Raw genomic sequence first — 27235 nt, 5'->3', positions numbered from 1 at the left:
AGCTCCTCTAACAAAGGAGCCAATGGAGAGAATCAGAATACCACCAGGGTACTGAACTCCACCCCCTTAGAAAGATGTCTCTAAACTCATCCCCTGAACTTGACTATGGATTTATCTCATCTTACATCAGAGGGGGTGGGTTCACCTGTCATAACTGTAGTTCAGGTAGAGTAGAGAGAGACCTAAACATCAGAACCATAGGTAACTTCCACAAAGCTGTGAACGATCTGAGAGACAAGGCAAGAAGGGCCTTCTACACCATCAAAAGGAACATAACATTTGACATACCAATTAGGATCTGGCTAAAAATACTTGAATACGTTATAGAACCCATTTCCCTCTATGGTTGTGAGGTCTGGGGTCCGCTCACCAATTGAAACTCTGCATGCAGAATTCTGCAAAAACATACTCCGTGTACAACGTAGAACACCAAATAATGCATGCGAAGCAGGCTGATACCCGCTAATGATCAAAATCCAGAAAAGAGACCTTAAATTCTACAACCACCTAAAAGAAAGCGATTCCCAAACCTTCCATAACAAAGCCATCACCTACAGAGAGATGAACCTGGAGTCCCCTAAGCAAGCTGGTCCTGCAAGCTGACACCACAGAGCCCCAGGACAGCAACAGCAACACAATCAGACCCAACCAAATCATGAAAAAACTCAAATATAATTACTTGACGCATTGGAAATAACTTGCAAAAAAAGAGAGCAGGCAGAATACTTGACCACTGTGACTGACCCTAACTTAAGGAAAGCTTTAACTATGTACAGACTCAGTGAGCATAGCCTTGCTATTGAGAAAGGCTGCCGTAGGCAGACCTGGCTCTCAAAAGAAGATTGGCTATGTGCACACTGCCCACAAATTGAGGTGGAAACTGAGCTGCACTTCCTGATCTCCTGCCAAATGTATGACCATATTAGAGACACATATTTCCCTCAGATTATACAGATCTACAAAGAATTTGAAAACAAACCCAATTTTGATAAACTCAGATGTCTATTGGGTGAAACACCACAGTGTGCCATCACAGCAGCAAGATTTGTGACCTGTTGCCACAAGAAAAGGCCAACCAGTGAAGAACAAACACCATTGTAAATACAACCCATATTTATTTTCCCTTTTGTACTTTAACCATTTTCACATCGTTACAACACTGTATAAATAAAAATATGACATTTGAAATGTCTTAATTGTTTTGGAACTTCTGTGAGTGTAATGTTTACTGTTAATTTTTATTGTTTATTTCACTTTTGAATTGAATTGAAAGAGAGAGAGAGAGAGAGAGAGAGAAAGAGGTGGAATGCAGTGTCTGGTTTCCTTTCTTCTTCCCACACTACTTCCCCATCCACTCCATTCAAATGGATGAATGAAAAATTATGCTGTGTATGTACCCTAGTTGGTATTTGCATAATTAATTTACCTGGACAGACATTGGTTTCCCAGACAGACAGAACATGCTGGACCCTTATTTACCTATTATTTTTATATTAAATCATCCACCTGTCTGGAGATACAGTAGATAGAGGACTTAACTGTACAGTAGGATGATGCCTTTACCTAGTGACAGCCAAACAAAGTTAACTTAATTCCCATTACTAGTCGCCTCTTACCCGAGTTACTCTCATACCTGTATAACTTCTTACCGGCGTTAACTTCTTACAATATGTATCCCTGGTTCTATTCCAAGTCTAATCCAAGTCTTGGCTTAGACTTGGGGGCGACAGGTAGCCTAGTGGTTAGAGTGTTGGGCCAGTAACTGAAAGGTTGCTGGGTCGAATCCTGAGCTGACAAGGTAAAAATCTGTTGTTCTGCCCCTGAACAAGGCAGTTAACACTCTGTTCCTGGTAGGCCGTCATTGTAAATAAGAATTTGTTCTTACCTAACTTGCCTAAAGGTTATAGTAAAAAAAAAATGTGTGCCTCTTGTATCCTCTTTATATCAGAGCCCTGGCACCATTTACATCACATTCTTGACTACAGTGTTCTAATTCTAAAGCACAAGAATGCCAATCTACCACTATTATGACGCAATATAAACACTATGCATTTCTAAGGCCGGTCTGTTCTCACAGGAACTATTTATCTGAGTCCTGAAGCAGGCATTTTCTAGTCAGGTTTAAGGTTATATTTTCTGTTTTCTATTAATATGTTGTGACAGCCAGTTCACTATTTACTATGATTCAGGTTTCACTGGCTTTTCTCTTCCTACTGAAATACACACACAAACCCTCAGGAACACAGATATGTGTGCCTGTGTGTGTCTGTATGAGTTTGTGTGAGTGCGCTTGTGTGTGTGAAATATCTATGTTATAACTGCTGTTTATGAACTAAAAAGCATGCTTGTTCTTCCAACATCATTCCCCTTTCTCTCTCCTTCACCATTATGTAGTTTCCTCATCACCCATGTGAAAAACACCTACGGCACAGGTGATTGGGGTAGAGGACACTCCCTCGCTTGAATTGGCTAATGTTTTTGTCAATCATGACTTCCAGGTCTCACTTGGCTTACTTGAGCGCAGGTAAAATGACCTGTGAGCCAGTGAGGGATTTGGAATTACTGCGCGCACCTGGGTCCGACAACGACGCGCTTATCACGCAACAGTTGTCAAATCTATATGTACTTTACATAAGTTATATTTATAAAGGAAGCGCTATTTGAATACGTTTTATCGGAGAGATAACTATGGCAACTAGTATAGGACTGGCCATGAATCCTCCACACACAGAAGAGAGGGCTGTTTTCACGCAGCTGAAACCTGTGCGGATGTCTGGAGCCGACGGCGCAGAGGACTCGTCCGTGTTTGAGGAAGTGAAACCCGCGGTGAGAATTACATCTTAACCCAGTGGAGGTAGCCCAGGTGCGGCCAGGGGCTCCACCGTATTCAGCCCTTCTCCTCGTTCATATTTTGTAGTCAGTTGAACAACTCCCACTCAAGAAATAGCCTCAATGCGAAAACTGTAGAAATGGATCGTTACATTCAGGTGTCCCTCGCTTTTCTCCTATCACAATAAACCTATTCGTATCATGCATAACAGTGAAAAACGTATTTTATTGTTTTTGGGAGAAAGAGCACATGTAGGCCTATTCAATATACAGGATTTTCCATATTCCAAAAAGGTTAGCCTATGGAAAAGCCTATAGCATTGTTACCCACGGGCTACTCGACGCAAGCACGATTCCATAGCCTACTAATAATGTTGTTGAGTAGGCCTACAAATTGAATCGTATTTTTTTCTGTTCAAGTTTTGTCAGTCTGTTCATTATAAATTCAGATTTTTCGTGCGTTTCATTCGTTTGAAGATTATTTCATAAATATATGTATTTATTTAGCTGGCACTTTATCGACAACGAAGTGTGCAATATAACCGAATAGGGTTAAAATGAATACTTTTACTTAGCTCTGTGGGAAACAGGATCAAGGTGCAAGTAAACTGTATAATATAATTTAACACATCGACAAATATTTTTTTATGGTTCAAGACCAAACGGATTAATTCAACCCTTAATTTGGCCACGTTTTTCTTATACGTATGTGCATATTATTATTACTAATGTTAGTCAGCATTTGCACATGCATTGCAACATACTCCACGTTCTCAGTAGATTCTCACTCATCATATTGTGGGTTCTTTATTGTGAGAATTTGATTTGCCTTGCAATGATCTGTCTTTCCTGATGATTTTAAGAGGATGTACCCCAGATCCCGACCCCTTCTGGTGTCGTGTTTCCCCAGCAACATCTGGCTGAATCTCAACCGCTCAACGGGATCTGAGGGTGTCCAGTTACCGTTGATGCTCTGTTTTGGTCAAGGAGATCACTTTAGAATTCACAGCAATTCATTCATGTGGATTTATGTTATCATATATAGCCCCTGGTGTGTTTAACCTAGTTATGATTGTCATTTACTGTCTTTCTTCGTGGTTGGATTTAGGTTAATGATAGATATAATAGGAATATGGCCCATTTCCTTTCAGACAATATTGCTATCAAAAGTTCAAGAAGCATAGTTTTACTTTTTGAACTGGAACTTACGAAGTTGATTAAGTTACTATTCATTATTAGTAATTAACGTGGCACCACTGTATCAACAAGAGAGGGCACTGTCATTAGGCTAGTTTCTCTAATATATGCCCACATTCCCTAAAGGACAGGGCACTGGGTTCATATTAACTAAACATAGGGAGATTTTGCCTCAGAGACATGTCTTTGTGTCAAATAGGAATTGATGCTTTAAGGCAGTCTAACGATGTTGCCTTCCCTGCGCTGAAGATTCTTAAATGTTTTTTTCCTCAGCTGTTAATGTTCCTTGGATAAATCTTGCCGATAAAGAACCTTTGAGTTAAGTGTGGGGTTGTTGAAGGGGCATATATGATTCTTCAGAATTCTAAAGGATCTGGAAATGTATGTGTCCCTTTTCATAGCACACAGCAAATTGGTCAGTGTTAACTAAATCAAATCAAATCAGATGTTATTTGTCCCATGCTTCGTAAACAACAGGTGTAGACTAACAGATTCAGCTTCCTTACCGGTCCTTTTCCAACAATGCAGAGTTAAAGATAAATATTAAAATAGAGATGAGGAATAAATACACAGTGAATAACAGTAACGAGTAAAAATAGCATGGCTATACACAGGGAGTACTAGTACCGAGTCAATGTGCAGGGGTACGAGGTAATTGAGGTAGCTATGTAGAACTAGTGTTGATTTTTCAGTGTAACATTTCTAGTGTTGATTCAACAGTTAAATTAACACTGTAAAAGGTTAAATTAAGACTCTGTGTTGTTAAATAACCCCATTGTTGGTGTTAATAATAACCATAGTTGAACCAAAACCACGGCCATCATTATCATATTTCCTAGCATGCTCTGTTGCAGGAGGATTTTTAGAATTGTTTGATTTTTATCTATGTTTTTGCGTGTACATTTATTAATTAATTAATCGTACGCTACTCACATATAAATAACATATATTTTTCTAAACTGTTACGTGGACTCATTGTACCCGTTACTGAAATGGTTGTTTCAGTTTAGATGTTTATGGTAGACTCATATCTTAGTCTTCCTAACTCTGGCAGTCCTAAAAAAAGAGATCTAAATGTTGGCTATCCCTACTCTGGCTGGATTCCAATAGGATTTACACATCACTTTTTAAACCATCATAATATGACTTGCAGGCCTGATGTGACCTGTAAACTATGAGTTTCAGGCCACTGTATTAGGGTAAACTAGGCCTCTGTCCCTAGCAAACACAGACATGGGTGGTACTGGTAACGCTAAAATTCACTCGAAAGGCATCCTGGGAAATATTCAAATAAGGCTTAAAACCCTAAAGCAGGGCTATTAAAATCTGGTCCTGGAGTGCTGAATTATTTATGGTTTGGGAAATTTGTATGGTTCTTCAGAGACCCTAAAATAGTTCCCCTATGGCATCGCTCTCAAGAACCTTATTTGGTTCCAACTAGCGCCTTCATTTTTAAGAGTGTGGCCATGCCTGTCGTGACAGCAGTATGCAGTTAGACCTGTCTGTACAGGGCCCTGCTCTATGGGGCTGTTAGGCTGCTCTGTTTGGTTTGTACTGCCACATATACCAAACCTGCCAAATGCTATCATGGAAGAGGATTACAATAGAAATAAGTTGTAAACTTTCTTGTGTTTATCCTCAATGATTCTTAATCATTTTGTATGTGTACCTTGTTTTAAATGATCAAATAAACTAAACAAAAACGAGTGCGCTTATCCCTAATCTATCTCTATACTGCTTGGGGCAGGAGGTGGGTGATACAATACCAAACTAGGCAAAGTAACTGCAGACCAGGGGAGAAAGGCTGATGGATGAGCCTATGTTTCTCTGTAGTTGGCTACTGTTGTGAACCTCCAGTCACTGTGGTTGAATGTGCTCAAGTCAAAATGGTATTCCAATGACCTTATCTGATCTAATGAAGCACTGTAGTTTCATTGTGTAAAGACCTATAGAATGTTTACATTCTATAGCTGTTACAATGTCTCTGGTTGCACTGACGCCATTTAGTTACATGGGATTTGTAGATATATTGGTGTAGTTACCTGTAACTGCATAGTAATTACAGAGGAATTAAGGAACTTTTGAGGCAGAATTTAGACCTATCTTTCTTCATTCCCCTAAGTTGTTTTAGGCCACAGTCAGACTTAAACAGGTAACTTTAGAGACAGAATTTAGACACATTTTTCAGATAGTCAGTGGGGTTTATTTTGACTAGCCATTTGACTGCTAATGCAATAGAGTCCATTTGCATCGGGTCTACAGGTCTGCCCCATTCTCCAACAGTCACCTCTGGCACACATCCATATAACTACACTAGCTAGTGAAAGGAAACCAAAAGTGTTTGGAGGGAACGGTGTATTACTTTTGAAATGAATCTGTTTCATTCATAGATACATTTATGTTTATTTGTGTGTTGTATATATTCTATCCAGCATGTGTTTTCATCTCATACTTTTAGACTAGATCAGTCAGAATCTTGAGAAGTGGACATTTTATTTTGAGCAGGAGATGTGGGCTGTCTCATTGAGATGAGAGGTGAGTTGTATTGTGGGTAAACAAAGCACCAGGGAGTTGCACCAACAGGGGTGATGCTGGGGGTGTTTCCCCACGAACAGCCATTCGATGGTACGCTCCAGTGCCTTATCATCATGGTGGGACACAGATCACGCTCTCTGTAGTAAGTAGACTAGATGCTTGATACTAGACATGATAGACTTACAGTGCCTACCTACCTACTGCAGTGCATCGACTTTACCATGACCACGTTGAACACTTGTTAGAATGCTCATTGGAAGCTTTTAGCTTCCCCAGTGTTCTGGTGTTTGATGTGTTAAAGATAAGTTTTTCTCCTTGCTATTCTCTTTGCGTAAAATGTAGTTTGGTTAACTGATTGATTTTAATGCTGTGTGTTTCTAGCCTGCTGTGGCATCCTTCTCTAAAACCAACTGAATCTTTTGTGGCTCTATGAAGGTTTACAGTGTAGACAGTATAAGCACTAACTTGTGTTGATTAATCGCTCCTCTCTCTGTTTGGGTTTTTGTGTTATCATCCCTGTCAATAAACAAACTGTATATGGCCAGACTATGCTACACTACCAGTCAAACTCTGTGGCCAGACTACACATGTCATTATCAGTCACAGTGGTTTCCTATATGTCTCAATACTCATACTCCATGGCCAGTCTAAACAAGTCACAACGCTTTGACTTTCTTTGACCAGACTGCATGTCACCACCAGTCAACAGCAGTGGTTGAAAAACTACCCAATTGCTATACTGCTATTACTTGAGTAAAAGTCTAAAAGTATTTGGTTTTAAGCATAGTTAAGTATCAAAAGTAAATGTAATTGCAAAAATATACTAAACTATCAAAGTAAAAGTATATGTCATTTCAAATTGCTTATATTAAGCAACCCAGACGGAATATATACAGTAATTTTTGTTATGGATAGCCAGGGGCACACTCCGACATAATTTCCAAATGAAGCATTTGTGTTTAGTGAGTCTGCCAGATCAGAGGCAGTAGGGATGTTCTCTTGATAAGTGCCTAAATTAGACAATTTTCCTGTCCTGCTAAGCATTCAAAATGTAATGAGTACTTTTGGTATCAGGAAAAATGTATGGAGTAAAAAGTACATTATTTTCTTTAGCAATGTAGTGAAGTAAAAGTGCTCAAAAATATAAATAGTAAAATTAAGTACAGATACCCCACAAAACTACTTAAGTAGTACTTTAAAGTATTTTTTACTTAACTACTTTACACCACTGGTCAGCAGTCTTAAGTCTGGGTTTCCCAAACTCAATCCTGGGGTGCCCTCTGGGAACTCATTTTGTTTTTGTGCCCTAGGGAAAAACACACTGAGTTTGGGAAACTCATATGACACGACATTGTTTTTCACAAACCAAGATGACTGATTGTCCTCAAAGTGACGGTCCTAAAAAAGCCAAAACAACCCGTCTTATCATCATGCCAGTAGCCATAAAACATCCTTCCAGTATCAAAGTTCTCTCTCTCCCTCTCTCTCTCTCTCTCTCTCTCTCTCTCGCCATGGCTATCAGCCATCGTTTATGGAGATGATCCCAGGAAACATACACACCATTTCCTAACCCACTGTTCCCCAGGCACTGTTGATGTTGATTAAGGCAGCCCTATGCACCTCTCTGGGTTAAATGCGGAAGACACATTTCAGGTATTTCCCTTTAATAAAGGATCATTAGTGAGGAGACAGGACCATTTGTTTTGTCATAACGAGAGAAAGGTCTGTGGGATATCCTGACCCTTGACCTCTGAGCAGGTAAGGAGGAGGATAGTCTATGGGCCACAAGGAACTCTTGAGTGGTGTTGTTGGATGCTGATTTGTATATTAGTTGCAGATAGATTTGCATGGCTAACAATGGTCTGAAAGGCATTTTTATTGCATAATCGTATTGTTGGACAGCATAGTTGCTATAGTTACTCATAGTTAACCTTGGTGACTTGGTATGAAATGTGACATTAGTCATCTTTCATTGCACAAAATTGACTTGGCTGGTATTTTGACTATAGTTTAATATCTAAACTAAATATCTGAACTCAAAATCACAGTCATGGTCATGGACCTTAAGTGTGAAAACCCCCCTGTGTGCGTCCCAAATGGCACCCTGTATTCCCTACATAGTGCACTACTTTTGACCAGCCCTATGGGCCCTGTACTATGTAGGGAATAGGGTGCCATTTGGGACGTAGACCCTGACTCTACCCCATAACCCAGAAAAGAGCTGATAAGAAGTTGGCTCTTTTCTTCTCTTCCCTCCTCTTCTCTGTTATCTGGGCTTTGGCATGTAGCAGTTGTCTGGTCTACAATCATTAACAGACGCAGTCTTGGGCCAGGGTTTAGTGCTACTCCATTCTTCTTCTGATACAAAGGGGATGGACAGAAGAGGGTGGAAAGAGGGGGAGGAACCAGGGTTGTGTTCATTAGGACACACAGCAGAAAAAGTTTTACAACATTTTGCAACAGAAAATGAACGTTTCTTATTGTAGTCCCTCCCTATTTCAGTATGTTTTCTTCCATTTGTTGCCTAATGAACAGGATCCAGGGCACTCAGGCCAAGTGGAGGCTGCTGAGGGGTGGATGGCTCATAATATTGGCCGGAACGGAGCAAATGGAATGGTATCAAACACCTGGAAACCATGTGTTTGATGTATTTAATATCATTTCACTGATTCCACTCCAGTCATTACCACGAGCCCATTCTCCCCAATTAAGGCACCACCAACCCCCTGTGCTCAGGCCAGAGGGGGGACACTGCCAAGGGCGCTGGGTTAGCCTGCCTGCCAGCACCCGAATAACACAAGACCCGTTTGTGCCCTGTCCTGAAAAGGAGGAGCTCTCAATACGAATCCATTTCAGTTTCTCTCCCTGGTCAGATTGCACTGATGTCAGAAGGGGCTGTGGGGCAGAGGTGCTTGAGAGAGATGGTGGGGTTCACTAGTGATAAATGGCCCATTATATTCTGGAGGCAAACACACGCACACACAGACACACACTCACACACAGGTTGAAGTGCCCATAAAGCGATAGCCCTTCAAGAGTTTGTGTATAAAAACACATCAACGCTGGGGTTGCTAGGGAAGAGATTGGGAAATATATAATACAGCCAGTGTTGACATAGCTGGCACTTCAAATAGCTGTGGAGGTATAATAGGCCTGATGAAATGTCCTCTCCCCTTCATTGTACCTGCTGTCGGGTTAGCCATTATGTAAAGCTGGATAGAGCCTCAATATATCAACAGCTCATTGAATCATTTGTACACAACCAATTGGCTGGGCTTTGCCTTGGATTGGCTCTTTGTGCTCCAGTGTTTGGCCTCAGTAACTCATAGAACCAACAGTGGTATGTTTGAGTTGCAGCACATTTGATTTAGGCTACAGTTCTTTATTTAGCTGGCATTCATTTGTAACTTTCCTAGTAAAATAGTACTAGCTTAATAAGTCCTCTTTTTGCTTCTTGGGATTCATTTTAACAAGCCCTTAGGTACAACATAGTATCTAAATGAAAAGCTAGTCAATCATCTATAGTTACAATGGTTTCGTTTGGAGAACTTTCAGTTTTTCTCTTTCATTTATCATCTCTCTCTTCTCTCGCTCCCTCCCTCTCCCTCTATAATCTGAAATGATCTAGCTGTCCCATGACATCTCTGGTAGAATCAAATTAGTTCTCTCTGTTCTATTTATAAATGCCAGCGGAGGCAGTGTAGTGTTTGTGTTCGCTCCTTCTTTCTCATGCCCTCACCTTTGTTTTGGCTGTGTGTTTACTTAGCTAGCTAACACTGCACCCTGCACAGACATGTCCTGTAGGGCTGGCAGAAGGCTAAGTAAGCCATGGCTAGATCATTTCAGATTTCATGGGGGGAGGGGGAGAGAAGAGAGAGATGATAAATGAAAGAGAAAAACATCAAAAACAGACAGGGTTACAGTGCACTTGTTTCTGGTGGCTTTTCTGCGCTAAAGGACAAACACCATGCATTGTGTCTACTTTTAAATGTTTTCCCTTTTAAGTTACCTTGTAGCAGCACACATTTGGGGCAGGCTTTCCATACATCTTTCACTCCATCGTTCCCTCCCTTCCTCTGATTCTTCCATGGTGGTGAGCTCCATTGGTAGGTTGGAATGTGAGGAATGAAAGGGGGAGGAAGGAAGGGAGAGAGGTTGGATGCTGGGAGGAAGAGAGACCTGATACCACCAGTTCTCCTGGCGTCTCTCTCTAACTGACACACCCAGACAGACTGAGAAACGTTAGAGACAGATACCCCCTCCATCCTCCTCTAGCTTATGTTCCATGTCACTTCCACCTTTATACCAACACAATCCCACATAGTGACAGAATCAATAAAAAGCAACTACAGGTTAAGCTGAGAGGTTTTTAAAGAAATTGAATGAAAAAGTGAATTTGTACCCCAACAAGAGACTCATCCTAGATGCACGAGTGCCTACCTTTTCAACTTTGGCTCTGTATTGAAACACGGCTCACTCTCTCTTCCTTCTCTCTCTAGATCCGGTTGGAGATGGAGAAATACCTCTCCCAGACCCCAGGCAGCCCCCTCATTCCTCCCTCCATGGCCCCCACAGACAAGAAGAACCGCAGAGAGAGCGCCTCGTTGGTGGACGAGTACTTCTCAGAGGAGAAGCCCAACACGGCCCCATACAGCGTCAACATCAACCTCATCCTCCCCAACACCACCCACCTCCGTACTGGCCTGTACCGGCCCAACAAGCCTAACCAGCAGCACCACCAGGCCCACCAAAATCACCTACTCCAACACATCAAGACAGAGCCGGGTGTGGATGTGCCAGTGCCCTGCTCCATACAGACCATCCAGACCTTGCCTGACTTCACATCTGTCTTCAGCATGCCCCAGACCGTCAACACCATGTTTATCAAACCCGACATGGCCGCCGGTGGCCACCCAGTTTCAGACACACACACAGAGCTGTACATTGGCCCCCAGAAACCACAGGTCTACCAGATGCCTGTTCCTGTCAGTGGAGCTGACCTCACAATGACCCTCTCCCACAGCAGCCAACCAGGGACCGGCGGAGCCAGCAACAGTAGAACCATGATAAACCTGAACAGCGTCTCCTTGACGACGGTGGGTCACGGCGGTGGTGACTCGTCGTTTGCGATGCCGGAGCATTTCTACCACCACCACACCACCGCATCACCCCAGTCCCAGCCCCACAGCCTACCTCCCTCACCCCCCAACTCCCAGCCGGGTAGTCCTGAGAACCAGGCAGAGCTGCTCACCCCTCCTCCCCCATACCAGGCCTCCACGAGGCTGGGATTGAAGGTCACCCAGATGTCCCACCACTCCATGCTCATGGCCCACGGACAGGGGGTGCTGACGGGACCCAGGTACAACCGACGGAACAACCCAGAGCTGGAGAAGAGACGGATCCACTTCTGTGACTTCCCAGGTGAGCCCCCTGATACTGGATGGATGGAAAGGAAAGGGAAAGGGGGATACTGGATGGATGAATGAATGTGCCCTCCCAAAGTGCCCTTTTGGTCATTGAAAGAGGTACTTTGCAAAAGGCTAATGTGCTAAAGACTAAACCATGTATGGTCACAGATACAGGAGATGAGTTTCATGATTCTGTTAGTTTGCTTACCGAGACATGGTGAAATGAAATACCGTAGAGGTCACTGCTCCATTGTCAGTGCAGTGATATTAACATCTCTTTTCCCTTGTAGGCTGCACCAAGGTTTACACAAAGAGCTCTCACTTGAAAGCACACCAAAGGACACACACAGGTAAGAAAGAGTAACTTCCTCTATACAGTTACACCAATAGAGACACAGACATATGCACGTGTACAGTACTGAATAAGGAGGGCATAATGAGACTATATTGGTTATGTTAAAGGCTTGAGACCAAAGCAAAAATATGGAGGAACTATGGACAGAGGAAAAAAGAGAGACAGATGGGAGAAAGTGAAATAAAGAGAGAAATGGTGGCAAGGGGTGTTCTAAACTTTCTTAACAGATGTTTTCTTATTGTGCTAATGCATGCCCATACAAGCCATACCAGGTTTCCCCCAGCCCAGAGAAAGAGAGAGGAATGGAGGGAGGGAGAAAACACAGTTGTGGTGGACTGGGCCAAAACCTGTTCTTCCTGCTTTTTACTCCCTATTCAGAGAAAAGAGGGGAGGAGCAGGGAGGAGGGAGAAAATTGGGGAGGGAGCTGGGATAACGAAAAGAGAGAAGCAGTTTCGATGTAGTCACTTCTGTAAATGGACACCTCTGGCTGACAATTTTAGGGATTACTCATTCAGAGGATGAGCGACAGAACAGAATGAAGATTCTGGAGAAAAGAATCTGTTGGATTCCATGATAGAACGTATCCAAGCTCTGAGTAGCCTACAATCTGATTTCACTCTGTCATCCAACCAGTCAATGATAGACCTGGGGCTGTATGGCAGGTCTATCCTAAATCAGCACTCCCTCTCTGAGTCTCCTGATACATACGGCTCCAGGTCGCTCACATGTCTTGGGAACTACTAAATCTAGATACTAGATACTTAACCATTTGGCCTCTTCTTTTGTGTGTGTGTGTGTGTGTGTGTGTGTGTGTGTGAGGCATACCTGGCTGTTCACCATGTACAGATGTCTCTTTTGTCTCTGAGATATTTCCTGCTGCATTTACCCACTTCATAAGTATCTACTGTATTCTAGTCAAGGCCTATCCTATATAACTACTGCTGTACACACTTTTTCTATTCATATACTGCCCATAATGTCTATACACACCATCATATACAGTACCAGTCAAAAGTTTGGACACAACTAATCATTCCAGGGTTTTTCTTTATTTGTACTATTTTCTACTTTGTACTGTGGAATAATAGTGAAGACATCAAAACTATAAAAGAACACATATGGAATCATGTAGTAACCAAAAAACGGTTAAACAAATCAAAATATATTTTATATTTGAGATTCTTCAAAGTAGCCACCATTTGCACACTCTTGGCATTCTCTCAACCAGCTTCATGAGGTAGTCACCTGGAATGCATTTCAATTAAAAGGTGTGCCTTGTTTAAAGTCAATTTGTGGACTTTCATTCCTTCTTAATGAGTTTGAGCCAATCAGTTGTGTTGTGGGGGTATAAAGAAGATAGCCCTATTTGGTAAAAGACCAAGTCCATATTATGGAGAGAACAGCTCAAAATAAGCAAAGAGAAACGACAGCCCATCATTACTTTAAGACATGAAGGTCAGCCAATCAGGAATATTGAAAGAAAGTTTCTTCAAGTGCAGTCGCAAAAACCATGAAGCGCTATGATGAAACTGGCTCTCATGAGGACTGCCATAGGAAAGGAAAACCCAGAGTTACCTCTGCTGCAGAGGATAAGTTCATTAGAGTTAACTACCACCTCAGATTGCAGCCCATTTGAGATGCACACGTTGTCTGTTTCAGGAGAGATCAGCTGATGATAATCTAGTGCCATCGATGGTTGCAATAGGCCCCTTGTTATTGGATTCTATTCCAATAGGGAACATTCTGTAGGTTACCCGTTAGCCTTCATTGTCACACAATGAAAGGTGTGAAAACCCATAATAATGTGTTTCCATGGCTGAGTTGATGAGCAGATTTGGGCCATCAGTTGATTGCCAGATGTAGGCCTACTGTAGAATGATAAACTTTCCTCCAGTGTGGATGCTGACCCACGTTTTCTAGTTAGGCTATGGGTGATTTGTGGATATAGTTCTGGTCTTTGGTGTGGATTGAAAGCCTGTATTGTGTTGTTAATATTTCATTTTGTAAAGCTGTCAAGATGTTTATGCATTTGGACCTATCCAAAAACTATTTTGTTGAGCTGACCCTTTTCTTTGATGTGTAAATTATTAGACTATTCTTTTTACGTCTTGATAACATTTCAATAAATGTAATTAACTTGTGGGCCTAATTTAGGCTCAGGCTGGTCACTAGATCTCTCAGCACTCATGAGGATGAGAGGCAGAGCGCGCTGCTTAGACCACTGAGCTAAGGAAGTTCCCAATGCTCTAGCAAGCACTAAGAATGCTATGAATACTGATGATACTCAGGCACGTCGTTTTTTATCGTTTTGTTGTTAGCCTTCCCCAAACAATAGCCCTAACCTTAAGCACTCAGAATAAAACTGTTAACCTTTGAGTTGTTTCTGTTTTAACCACGTGGAATGAATGCACCAAAAGTAGACGTTCCTCCATGAGTCAAAGGGCAATGGGCTTGATTCGAACCGACTCTGGCATTTTTAAAGAAATTATAAAATAGTTTGACAGCCCTGTTTGTAAGCTTTTAAATGGTATCAAACGCAACCGTTTATCTTTTCCAGTCATGAAGACATGGATATACAAAATGGGTAAACGTTGAGGACCTCTAACTCCTAAACGTTTTGGCATTCAAGTCCAAAAAGTTACTTTCTGACCACTTTTAGTATGGGCAAATATGTATAAAACGTTTTATTCAAATAAATAGGGGTGAGGTCAAAAAGTGATTGAAATCAAATGGAAAGACCCATTTTTCACCCGATTCTACATGTAAAATCAGTGCTCTCTCAGTTTGCAAATCATGTTCAGAGGTGTAAGTACTCTTGGCAAGCAAATGGTATTGGTGTCTGAGCTGAGTAGCTTACAGTACTACAGCGCATTGGGAAAGTATTCAGACCCCTTTCCTTTCTCTACATTGTGTTACGTTACAGCCTTATTCTAAAATTGAGGAAATAAAACATGTTCCTCATCAATCTACACACAATACCCCATAATGACATTTTTGCAAATGTATAAAAAAACAACAATTGATTGGACATGATTTGGAAAGGCACACACCTGTCTATATAAGGTCCCACAGTTGACAGTGCATGCCAGAGCAAAAACCAAGCCATGAGGTTGAAGGAATTGTCCGTAGAGCTCAGAGACAGGATTGTGTCGAGGCACAGATCTGGGGAAGGGTACCAAAAAATGTCTGCAGCATCGAAGGTCCCCAAGAACACAGTGGCCTCCATCATTCTTCAGTGGAAGAAGTTTGGAACCACCAAGACTCTTCCTAGAGCTGGCCGCACGGCCAAACTGAGTAATCGGGGTAGAAGGGCCTGTTCAGGGAGGTGACCAAGAACCCGATGGTCCCTCTAACAGATCTCCAGAGTTCCTCTGTGGAGATGGAAGAACCTTCCAGAAGGACAACCATCTCTGCAGCACTCCACCAATCAGGCCTTTATGGTGGAGTGGCCAGACGGTCAAAGATAAAAGTAAAAAATAAAGTCAAAATAAACCAAAGAAAACGTAAGTTTGAATGACACTGAGGGGCAACGCTGTTACATCCAGTGCCTGTTTGCCTGAGGATGATGCCGCGCAGGTGCTTGTACTCGTGTACACATGCATATACACACGCTCCTATTCAAACACACACACGGACACACACACACATGTAAATAGTGCCACACATGCAGTCAAACGTATACAGTTGTCCTTACTGTTTTGATTTTTGCTCTCCTTGGTGTCTTTTGTTTTTGATAGGTTTTTTTCTGTTTGTTTTCCTTAGTTTTTCTCATTTGATCATTTTGTTGGTTATTGGGGGATAATGGGTTGGGGAATGAAGGGAGAGGAGTCATTTTTATTTGATTTTTATGGAGGGGGGGGGGATCTTGGAGGGTTGGTGGCCTGGCAGTTGGGCCAATCGAACATCTCTGGAGAGACCTGAAAATAGCTGTACAGAGACGCTCCCCATCCAACCTGACAGAGCTTGAGAGGATCTGCAGAAAAGAATGGGAGGAACCCCCCAAATACAGGTGTGCCAAGCTTATAGCGTCAAGAAGACTTGAGGCTGTAATCGCTGCCAAAGGTGCTTCAACAAAGTACTGAGTAAAGGGTCTGAATACTTATGGAATTGTGATATTTCAGTTTTTTTTATATACATTTTAATTAAACCTGATTTTGCTTTGTCATTATGGGGTATTGTGTGTAGATTGATGAGGGAAAAAAACAATTTAATCAATTTTAGAATAAGGCTGTAATGTAACAAAATGTGGAAAAAGTCAAGGGGCCTGAATACTTTCCAAATGCACTGTATCTTGCTGATGAGGCCCCCTGCCCTCTTAACAAACAGAAACAGTTTATAAAGCTGCGAGACTCACAAAGGATGTCCTGTGGGTGGTTTATGGGCTTCACAGAGAGTTGGGACTGTTTGCTGTCTTTCAGTAAAACCGTGTAGGCACCATCATAAAACAGACAATGGCCCTTCAGGAGAGAAGAGTGTGCTTGTGTGTGTGCGTGCGAGTATGTGTTCTACGTACGTGCATTCGACATGCGTGCATGTGTATGTGGCAATGTTAGGCTGATAAAAACTCAACCGTTGCACAACTGCCACCTGACCAAATAGCTGAAGTGTATTATTGGGATGCTGTCAGTTAAACAGCTCCCTTATCTAGGCCTCAGCAACATTCACAGTATCACAGCCCTAACCTGTGTTTTGGAGAACAACCAATTGCACCTGACGGACACTAATACTTTTGACCAAAGCCCTATGGGCCCTTTTTAAGAGTGCTGCACTAAATAGGGAATATTGTGCAATTTGGGAAGCAGGCAACATGTTTGGTCTGTGGGCCTGTATGTGCAGGGCTATCTCATTATATTGTTTACCAATGCCATAATGATGGCAAGGAGGGGAAGGCGATGCTTTTGACCCAGAGATGAGAGCAGAGCTAGACTGAACTTAAATACACCTGCCTACACTGCTGAAAGACACTAATAACAGCCTGAACTCCCCAAAACACACACATACCTTACCCTCCACCCCTGGCCCCTCTCACCCAATGCCCCCATGACCCTCTGGGCCCCGGCTTCAGTAGTGATTGTCAATTAGCTGTTTTTAATGAGTAATACTCTCTATCTAATCAGTACTCATGGCGTCCTCCCTTACAACAACAAAAACATGTGAAATGTGTAGTTGAAATGGCTGTTTTTGCAAGTTGAGCTTAAGTTGAAACCATATTTTCAAACGTGTTATGTTAACACCACCTTTTCTCATGTGAGGAGAAGAGCATGTTTTCACCTCACAGGAGAAGAGCATGGTTTCACCTCACATGTGAAATTGCAAGTTCACATTTGAAAAGCATTAACATGTGAAAATTACATTTGGAGTTTCACATTTAAAATCTCACTTTCACATGTGGAATTGCAAGTTCATATGTGAAAAAAAATTACATTTGAAAATATAAATCTCACGTGTAGAATTGCATGTTCACATATGAAAAACTTTCACATGTGAAAATCAAATTTGCAGTTTTACATGTGAGAAACTTTCACATGTGGAATTGCAAATGAACATTTGGGGGTGAAATAGTGTTATTCTCCTCACATGTGAAACCAGAGGGCGGCACACAATTGGCCCAGCGTCGTCTAGGTTAGGGTTTGGCCGGGGTAGGCCGTCATTGTAAATAAGAATTTGTTCATAACTGACTTGCCTAGTTAAATAAAGTTCAATAAAAATCAATGAAAAATACACAGTTTAACAGGGTGATTGAATGGTGTTCAACATACACACTCATGAACGAACACGCGGCTAAGGAATTAATTCAAGAAATGTCTGTCCCTTATTTTAAGGTCCACCCTGTTAAGTGAACTGAACTGTTTTAATATGGTGAAACTACACCTTTTAAAATATTTATTTCAAAAGAAACATTGAACATCTAATAGTAAAATCACAATGTAAAAGCAGCTGAGGTGGTTCTACCCTTTTGGGTTATTTTCTGGTGTTTTGTTGTGGAAAACAAAACGGGTCAAGCTTAAAACATCAACCATGTTACCCATAGATAGACAGGCTAGAAATGTTTTAACAATTTACATTTTACCTTCATTTTTTGGTGTAAAGCTTGCATTCAATTGCCCCTCCCTGTTGCGCAAAACAAGCTTCTATTCCCCGTCACAAGGGGGATGAAATCGTTATTTATTTGTCACATAAAAGGCCCTTAAAATAGTCAATAGAAAATGTGTTTTTATGAAGTTGTTTGTGCTCTATCGCTCTATCCATCCATGCACTGCTTTGGAGTCTTACTTAGAAAGATATTCATAACTCTAGGGCTACAGTTTTGTGTTCTTTCATGCTCTTTCTCTTTCTGTTCCCTTGGGGAAACATTTTCCTGTGTGTCAACATCAAAATCTTATCAAAGCTTACATTTAGTATCCATTCAACATGAGTTTACGCTGAACCCATATGATACTCTCTGAGTGAATAGCCAGATGTTGGTAGGGGATATGTACCTGCTTTAACATGCCCACTGGTGTGTGTGTGTGTGTGTGTGTGTGTGTGTGTGTGTGTGTGTGTGTGTGTGTGTGTGTGTGTGTGTGTGTGTACCACACCCTGTTGAAGACATCACTGCCAACACAGTTGTGAAATAAATGAAAATAGTGAAATGAATAGTCTACAACTCTCATCTCTTTCTCAAAACAACTGTACAGGATATTATTCTCTGTCTGTCACATTACAAAGTGTCACACATCCCTGTCTCAACAGCCACACAGGCTTCACCAGTTTTGACATACACTGTCTGTCCTATGACTATGGGTATTTATGTCTTCTCTCTCTCTCTCTCTCTCCCCTCTCTCTCTCTCTCTCTCTCTCTCTCTCTCTGTTTCAGGAGAGAAACCTTACCGTTGCAGCTGGGAGGGCTGTGACTGGCGTTTCGCCCGCTCTGACGAGCTGACGCGACATTACCGTAAACACACGGGAGCCAAGCCCTTCAAGTGTGTGGCCTGCAGTCGTTGTTTCTCCCGTTCAGATCACCTGGCCCTACACATGAAGCGCCACCAAAACTAAACACACACACACGCACACGCTACGGCCACCTGAAGCATCACCAGAACTGAGGGACATCATCCTGAAGCCCCCAGAATGCATTGCACTGCACACTGCACAAGGGCTGCGGATGGACTGCCTGACTGACGGACTTATCCTCCTTTTCAAAACTCCTTATCATGAAAGATTTTACACCATCTACAACAATACAATGATCAAAATGTCTGCTCCTCACGTCACTACTATCGGGAGGTATGGACTTTCAAAGAAATAGCGGGCCATGGACGACCAGCCTCCAATTGCCCCACGTAATAATGGATGCACATTGTATGCCTGTCTGTCTGTATATATAGTTGTGTATAGTGTGTTGTTGTGTGTGTTTCTGAAAAGCAAAGAATTTATTGACATTTATACTTGACTATTATTTTTTTTACACATCTGCAGTTGAGATTTCATACCAATCATGACCGTCTTGGATAATACTTTCAAGTCACATGAGCTTCCTTATATGGTATCATATATCTTCGTGACAAATCAACAGAATACTCTGGAAAACGCTGTTGGACATTGTCTTACATTCATAATAACTCGTTTCTATTCGGGTGCCTGAGAGCCTGGAGCGTTTAACCATGTTTATTATTCTTTCTGTAACCACGGAGACAAACCTCTTTGATAGGGGCTCGCAACAACATCACATTATCCTACATCTATTTACAGTTTCATCTTCAATAGTTTGTTCAACAGTTCATACATATATTATAACCTCTTATTTTGATAATTCTGTTTTAATGTTAATTAGTCTTGTCCTGCAACCTCACTATTTATGTATAATAATTATTGAGTTGAATTTACTACAGCTCAAAAGACATTAGTTAACCACATTACTTTGAAATTAGAATCGTCCCCATGCAGATTTTGATATTTACAAATCAGTTTTTTTTATTATGTATTGTAGCCTGATAAGAGTTGAACTAAACGATTAGAGAACATGTTTCATATAGGTTATCATGTTCAAAGATATTGGCAGCAGGATACGAGACAATGCCCAACCCCTCCATGGAAATGTCACCTTTATTACACTGTTAGTCACGGTAATGATTCATTAACATAATGATGCTGGATGTACCCTTTTTTACATGTTTTTTAAACATGAGGGGACATACAGTACATTCATACATATCGGTCAAAGCAGTGGACATACATTTAGGGGGGGGTTCCCGGATACAGATTAAGCCTAATTCTGGACTAAAAAACTAAATAAATGGAGAATCTCCAGTGGTGTCCAGGGAACTTTCCCTTTCTGCTGTCAGTTGTTTTACCTGTCAGATATGATTAGCTGACCTTTGGCCTTTGATAGGGTAAACCGTTACCAGCCTTACGACTAAGTTGCCCTTATACCTATGTAATAACTGTAGTAAAGGGTTTAAATCATATCAGTTTGGGCATATCCCCAGTTGGTTTTATACTCTGTGTCTGTCTTTCTGAATGGAATCTGTCTCTCCTCTCTTATGATCTTATCAATGTTTAGACCATTAAGCATTCTTCCAGCCAGTACTGTCGGCTACCTTTCTATAGCCTTCCCACTAGTACTGAGTTTCTGTACCTATTGTTGAACATGGAGGGACGAATTCCTGCCCCCCTAGTGGATGTACATTAAACAAGGCGAACTTCCTCTCTGGGTGGAACGCAACGACGATGTGGACAAAAGTGCGCAATGCCCCAAAAAAAACAGACTCAGTCCTTGCACATGCATGCATGTCGATCGACTGAGTGAAGCTTGTAGCAACCTTAAGCCTAGCCCTAGACTAAAGAGCACTTTGAATGGTTGTTCATGAAGCAAGGTTTTTTAGTTGAGGACTTGGAGTAGGCTTAATCTGGGCCAGGAAACCATCTAGGAGTATTCAACACTTATGATGCCACTAAATGATACATTTCTGTCTTTCTGACAGAGAGACTGTTTTGTTTTAACTCACTGAATGACTAAAGCACTTCCTTCACTCTAGGAACAAGTTCTCTGTGTTAACTTCCTTCAATGAGAGGGAGGTATGATGAATCACTGTATATACTGTCATTTTTTTAATAGAAGACTTAAGTTGTGAATATGTTTTTTTTTCTCTAGTATAGGATCTTTTTGCTATGAACAAAAGGGGATTCTAGGTTGGTTTTTAATGGCTGGTTATTCATTTGGACACTTATTGTGTGTACGGTATGCAACAGAATCAGTTCTGTACAACTTGTTTGTGTATTTCATTCATTTTTTGTTTGTGCAAAATCCTGAAAATGAATAAAGAGATTACAACTAGATACAGTATGTTTTCGTGTTGATGTTTTTTAAATGTTTTATGCTAGGTATGACTTTCTGTTTGTTATCTTAGAGCTATCTGCGATGAGATAGGCGGAGTGACTCTCAGTAACATTCACATGGAATGATTGACAGCATCCAAACCTGACATCAGAAATAGGGTAAGTAGTTATTTGGACTTCCACTTTCATGAAAAACATCTTAATTCAGAGTATTACAGCTATAGGCTACATTAGAAAGAAAGCAGTGTTTGTAGAAATATAACATACAGATACAGTTATCTAGTCCACATGATAGAGAAGCATCAACATCCTTAAAACCCTAATACATTGCTTTGAACGAAATGTCTTCCTATAGCATTCTGAGTGATGTGCCTGTGCACTGCTGAATATGACCAAAGGGCAGGTTTCTCTTAGATCACTTGATAGAAAAATAGTTTTTCAACTAATGGTCACATAAAGAGCAACTTAATAGGTGAGATATTAACCTTGGCCTACAATTTCCATGCCCCCGCAGAAATCGAATTAACTTAATAAAAAATCCCCATCAAAGTCTCTCTGTTTAAGCTAGAGATTTTTGCATGGGCTGCGTCTCAATCCACCACATCCACCAATATCGCCCTTCCACATCTGCGGTGAAAGGTGGCAGAGCTAGAGCGGTGTTTGTCAGACCATGAGACATCCCGAAAATGGGTTTGTAGCGTCCATACTGTTTGGCCTACTATTATGACACCTCTGCGGAAAGCTGAGACTCTCATGAACACGATGGTATTCTCAGTTTTGCTCTATGACGCCCACAAGACTCATCTTAAGGTCCCTGGTACCAGTTTAAAAAATAAATGGTAGTACAGTGGATTCGGAAAGTATTCAGACCCCTTCCCTTTTTCCCCATTTTGTTACGTTACAGCCTTATTCTAAAATGAATTAAATAAAAAAAATTCTCATCAATCTACACACAATACCCCATAACGACAAAGCGTAAACAATTTTTGCAAATTTATTACAAATTTAAAACAGAAATACTTTATTTACATAAGTATTCAGACCCTTGGCTATGAGACTCAAAATTTAGCTCAGGTGCATCCTGTTTCCATTGATCATCCTTGAGATGTTTCTACAACTTGATTGGAGTCCACCTGTGGTAAATTCAATTGACTGGACCTGATTTGGAAAGGTATACACCTGTCTATATAAGGTCTCACAGTTGATAGTGCAAGTCAGAGCAAAAACCAAGCCATGAGGTCGAAGGAATTGTCGGTAGAGCTCCGATACAGGATTGTGTCGAGGCACAGATCTGGGGAAGGGTACCAAAAAATGGCTGCAGCATTGAAGGTCCCCAAGAACACAGTGGCCTCCATCATTCTTAAATGGAAGAAGTTTGGAGGAAGTTTGAAACCAACAAGACTCTTCCTAAAACTGAGCAATTGGAGAGAAGTGCCTTGTTAAGGGAGGTGACCAATATCCTGATGGGCACTCTGACAGAGCTCCAGGGTTCCTCTGTGGAGATGGGAGAACCTTCCAGAAGGACAACCATCTCTGCAGCACTCCACCAATCAGGCCTTTGTGGTAGAGTGGCCAGACGGAAGCCACAGTAAAAGGCGCATGACAGCCCGCTTGGAGTCAGCCAAAGAGCACCTAAAGACTCTCTGAACATGAAAAACAACATTTTCTGGTCTGATGAAACCAAGATTGAACTCTTTGGCCTGAATGCCAAGTGTCGCGTCTGGAGGAAACGTGGCACCATCCCTACGGTGAAGCATGGTGGTGGCAGCATCATGCTGTGGGGATGTTTTTCAGCTGCAGGGACTGGGAGACTAGTCAGGATATGTCAAGTGTGTGCGTACTGGTAGCGAAGTCAGGTGCAGGAGAGCAGAGATTTGTGAAGAGGCGCACACTTTATTGAGGCAAAAGTGCAAAACGCGCAAAATAGTCACAAAAATTATGTTTAACAATAAACATCTTCGTGAAATACCACGGAAAAAACAAACCAGTCTGCCGCGTCAACAAATAACACGTAACACAAACAATCTTTCACAAAGACATGATGGGGAACAGAGGAATAAATACATGTAGATTGATTGGGGAATGAAAACCTGGTGTGCAGGGAACAAGACAAAACAAATGGATACATGAAAAATGGAGTGGCAATGGCTAGAAAGCCGGTGACGTCGACCGCCGAACACCGCCCGAACAAGGAGAGGAGCCGACTTCGGCGGAAGTCGTGACAGGATCGAGGGAAAGAACAGAACAAAGTACAGAGGGATCCTTGATGAAAACCTGCTCCAGAGCGCTCAGGACCTCAGACTGGGGCAAAGATTTACCTTCCAACAGCACTTTCAGAATGCGCTGTATGTATATATATATGAATAGTTTAAGTGCTTAAAATAAGGGAATAAATACATGTAAAAAGTAAATCAAATAGTTTCTTGATCTTTGTTATATCTCTCAGATATACAGTAGGACAGACACTTCAGAACAAATTTCCTTTAGTCCCCCAAAACAGCTATCTGTTGTTCAATGTAGCGAATCTGTTATTTAATGCGTTTCTATTGGCTAATAGCAGTAATGCCAAATTCAATGTTTCATCCAATATTTTTTTGGTATATATATTTTTGTATACCTTGAGGGGTCTTAAAATAAAAAATAAAATAGCTAAATATTCCTTGGTATGACCATCTTAAAACAATTCCATATGTTAGCTTAGAACCCCTCCTCCAGCTTAGAAAGCTTTGACTCTAGAGAGATATTATTAAGAGAAGGTTATTGATGGTTTTTAACTTATCAGCGTAAAACACAGAGTTAATAATTGTCTCAACATCGACTTTTACACTATTATCGCCCAGGTAGGTTCCAGATTCTTTATTGTCTCTGGCCTGCGTGTTCCAACTGGTGAAAGGAGAGATTGCAAACAGGTCTGTGGAGCTTTGGAACACAAAAGCCCTGAATGAAAAGACTGCAACTGCGGAGGAGAGAGCGGAGAATAGACAGAGAGAAAGACAGGAGGGTGGAGTCCCTCCCTTCAGTTAGCTGCTGACATGAAAAATTATAATTATGTTGATGTCAAGATCATTCATAGCAGGGATCCTGAACACGATCACAGGTGATTACCAGAGGCGGGCTACGCCCTGTTGTTAAAGGGAGAGTGTGTGTGTATGTGTGTGTGTGTGTGTGTGTGTGTGTGTGTGTGTGTGTGTGTGTGTGTGTGTGTGTGTGTGTGTGTGTAAGCTGTGGAATTGTACAGAAAGACACATATCTTGCGTTTCATTAACCTTCAAAAAGAAGAGCACGTAATTTTGTCTCCAGTGCCTTTAGACCGAAAGACTGCAGCACCAACTAGTACAGTAAATATAGGGATTGTAAGTTTTAAGCTTCTCTACCATTTGAAACATACACTATCTTCACAGAAAATAGAGACATTAAAAAGGTGCTTCTTTTCTCTAGCCAGGTTCCAGATCTGTTTGTACTGTTTTGCCAACTCATGTTTGGCGTGACGACCATAGGAGTTGGCAATACACCACAAACAGATCTGGGAGAGGCTATATTTTCTCCAGAAGAAAGGCACCATCTCCCTCCTCACATGGTGTACTTGACTGGAGGCCAGAGGCGTGGATAAAAAGCCTACAGGTTTAACTCTGTTCTGTTCATTCCAGAGTTCAGGGTGATTAGCACAGTAGTAAAGACACATCCAGTTAAAACATGTCTAATTCCTGCCCCATGACGCCATTCACACATACCATGCACATCTCATAGAGAACTCTCTGGGGAACAAGCACTAAAACATACTGCTGCTTTCAGAAATAAGTGAGGTAGCTAACTTTAGAGTGCATTCAATATGGAATACTAGAACTGGAATAAGAAAAGATTACCAACGTCAGGGTTACTCAGAAGCAAGGAATCGTATAACATGTCTTGCTCAAAGGAGCAGTTTTCATTCAGAAAAGCAGCCCCAAGTCTTCCCGAGTGGCGCAGCGGTCTGAGGTACTGCATCGCAGTCCTGAGGCATCACTTCAGCCTCGGTTCGATCACAGGCTGTGTCACAGTCAGCCGTGTACGGGAGACCCATGAGGCGGCGCACAATTGGCCTAGCGTCGTACGGGTTAGGGGAGGGTTTGGCTGGTATTTCCTTGTCTCATCATGCTCTAGAGACTCCTTGTGGCATGCTGGCGCCTGCAAGTTGACTTCGTCATCAGTTGGATGGCGTTTCCTCCGACAGCTGGCTTCTGGGTTAAGAGAGCAGTGTATCAAGAAGCCATGCTGCTTAGGAGGGTTGTGTTTCAGAGGATGCAAGGCTCTCAACATTCGCCTCTCCGAGTCCGTAGGGGAGTTGCAGTGATGAGACAAGACTGTAACTACCAATTGGATACCACAAAATGAAGGAGAAAAAGGGGTATAAAATATATACATATATTTTTAAAAGCAGCTGCCAACCACAAAATAACCTCACATGACGTGACCCTGATAGAGAAAGAGGGTGAGAGCCTCAGCGGTGTCACATTTTAAAGGTGTGGTGTATCAAAGCACAACACAAAAGAAAAGACAAAAGCTGTTCACAAATCATGAACAGATGGCATATGGGAACAGAGGCAGAGATATGTCAACTTCACCTCTCTATCATAACAACCTTCAGTGCTTTCTACCTGGTCGGTGTCCCAAATGGCATTATATTCCCTATATAGTGAACTACTTTTGACCAGGGCCCTTAGGGATCTGGTCAAAAGTAGTGCACTTTTTGGGAAAATGGTGCCAATTGGGATGCATCCCAATTGAGTTAGGATCAGAATTTCTATTCAGGTGCACTGACTCTTGTAGCTGAATAGGCAATAGTACAGTAACCCAACTTGAATGAACACAACCCAACATGTTGAAGTATGCAAAGTGAACTGAACAGTTCAACATGTCAGTGAATATGCAATGGTATTTAAGACATATTCCTGAACTAAAAAGAGCAATTCAAATGTAGATTCTCAATTAAGCATGTTTTTAGTCCAGGACTAGTTTTATTCTGGGCCCAGGAAACAGGCCTCTAAGATTCATTGCACTGTAAACAATTCTCACTACTTTACAGTGATGCAACCCATCTGGTCCGTATCAAACTGGGTTGGGTTCCATTCATGTTTAAATGTTCTATGTCGCCTACTCTGTCTGCCTCTATTAAATCATCATGTGTCAGGTACACTGTTAATGATTGGCCAACCTGTTGGCCAGTAAGACGCCATAAAACCTGGGTCTGTCAGCCACCTGGATAACTCCCTCTCCAGTCGCACACAGACCATAAAACCTGGGTCTGTCAGCCACCTGGTAGGATAACTCCCTCTCCAGTCGTACACAGACCATCAAACCTGGGTCTGTCAGCCACCTGGTAGGATAACTCTCCAGTCGTACACAGACCATAAAACCTGGGTCTGTCAGCCACCTGGTAGGATAACTCCCTCTCCAGTCGCACACAGACCATAAAACCTGGGTCTGTCAGCCACCTGGATAACTCCCTCTCCAGTCGCACACAGACCATAAAACCTGGGTCTGTCAGCCACCTGGTAGGATAACTCCCTCTCCAGTCGCACACAGATCGTAAAACCTGGGTCTGTCAGCCACCTG

General features: G+C 41.9%; 1 protein-coding gene across 1 annotated transcript; it reads left to right on the top strand.

Annotated features, from left to right (window-relative positions):
* Positions 1–2508: 2508 nt before the first annotated feature.
* Positions 2509–21647, top strand: klf5l (Kruppel like factor 5 like). Its single transcript, XM_029701801.1, has 4 exons — positions 2509–2826; positions 11061–11982; positions 12260–12319; positions 19182–21647. The coding sequence occupies exons 1-4, from the start codon at positions 2689–2691 to the stop codon at positions 19358–19360; spliced, it is 1299 nt and encodes a 432-aa protein (XP_029557661.1). The 5' UTR covers positions 2509–2688; the 3' UTR covers positions 19361–21647.
* The last annotated feature ends 5588 nt before the right edge of the window (positions 21648–27235 follow it).

This window comes from Salmo trutta, chromosome 19 (genome assembly GCF_901001165.1).
Source record: "Salmo trutta chromosome 19, fSalTru1.1, whole genome shotgun sequence".
Taxonomy (NCBI): Eukaryota; Metazoa; Chordata; class Actinopteri; order Salmoniformes; family Salmonidae; genus Salmo; species Salmo trutta.
This window is presented reverse-complemented; position numbering and strand designations above follow the sequence as displayed.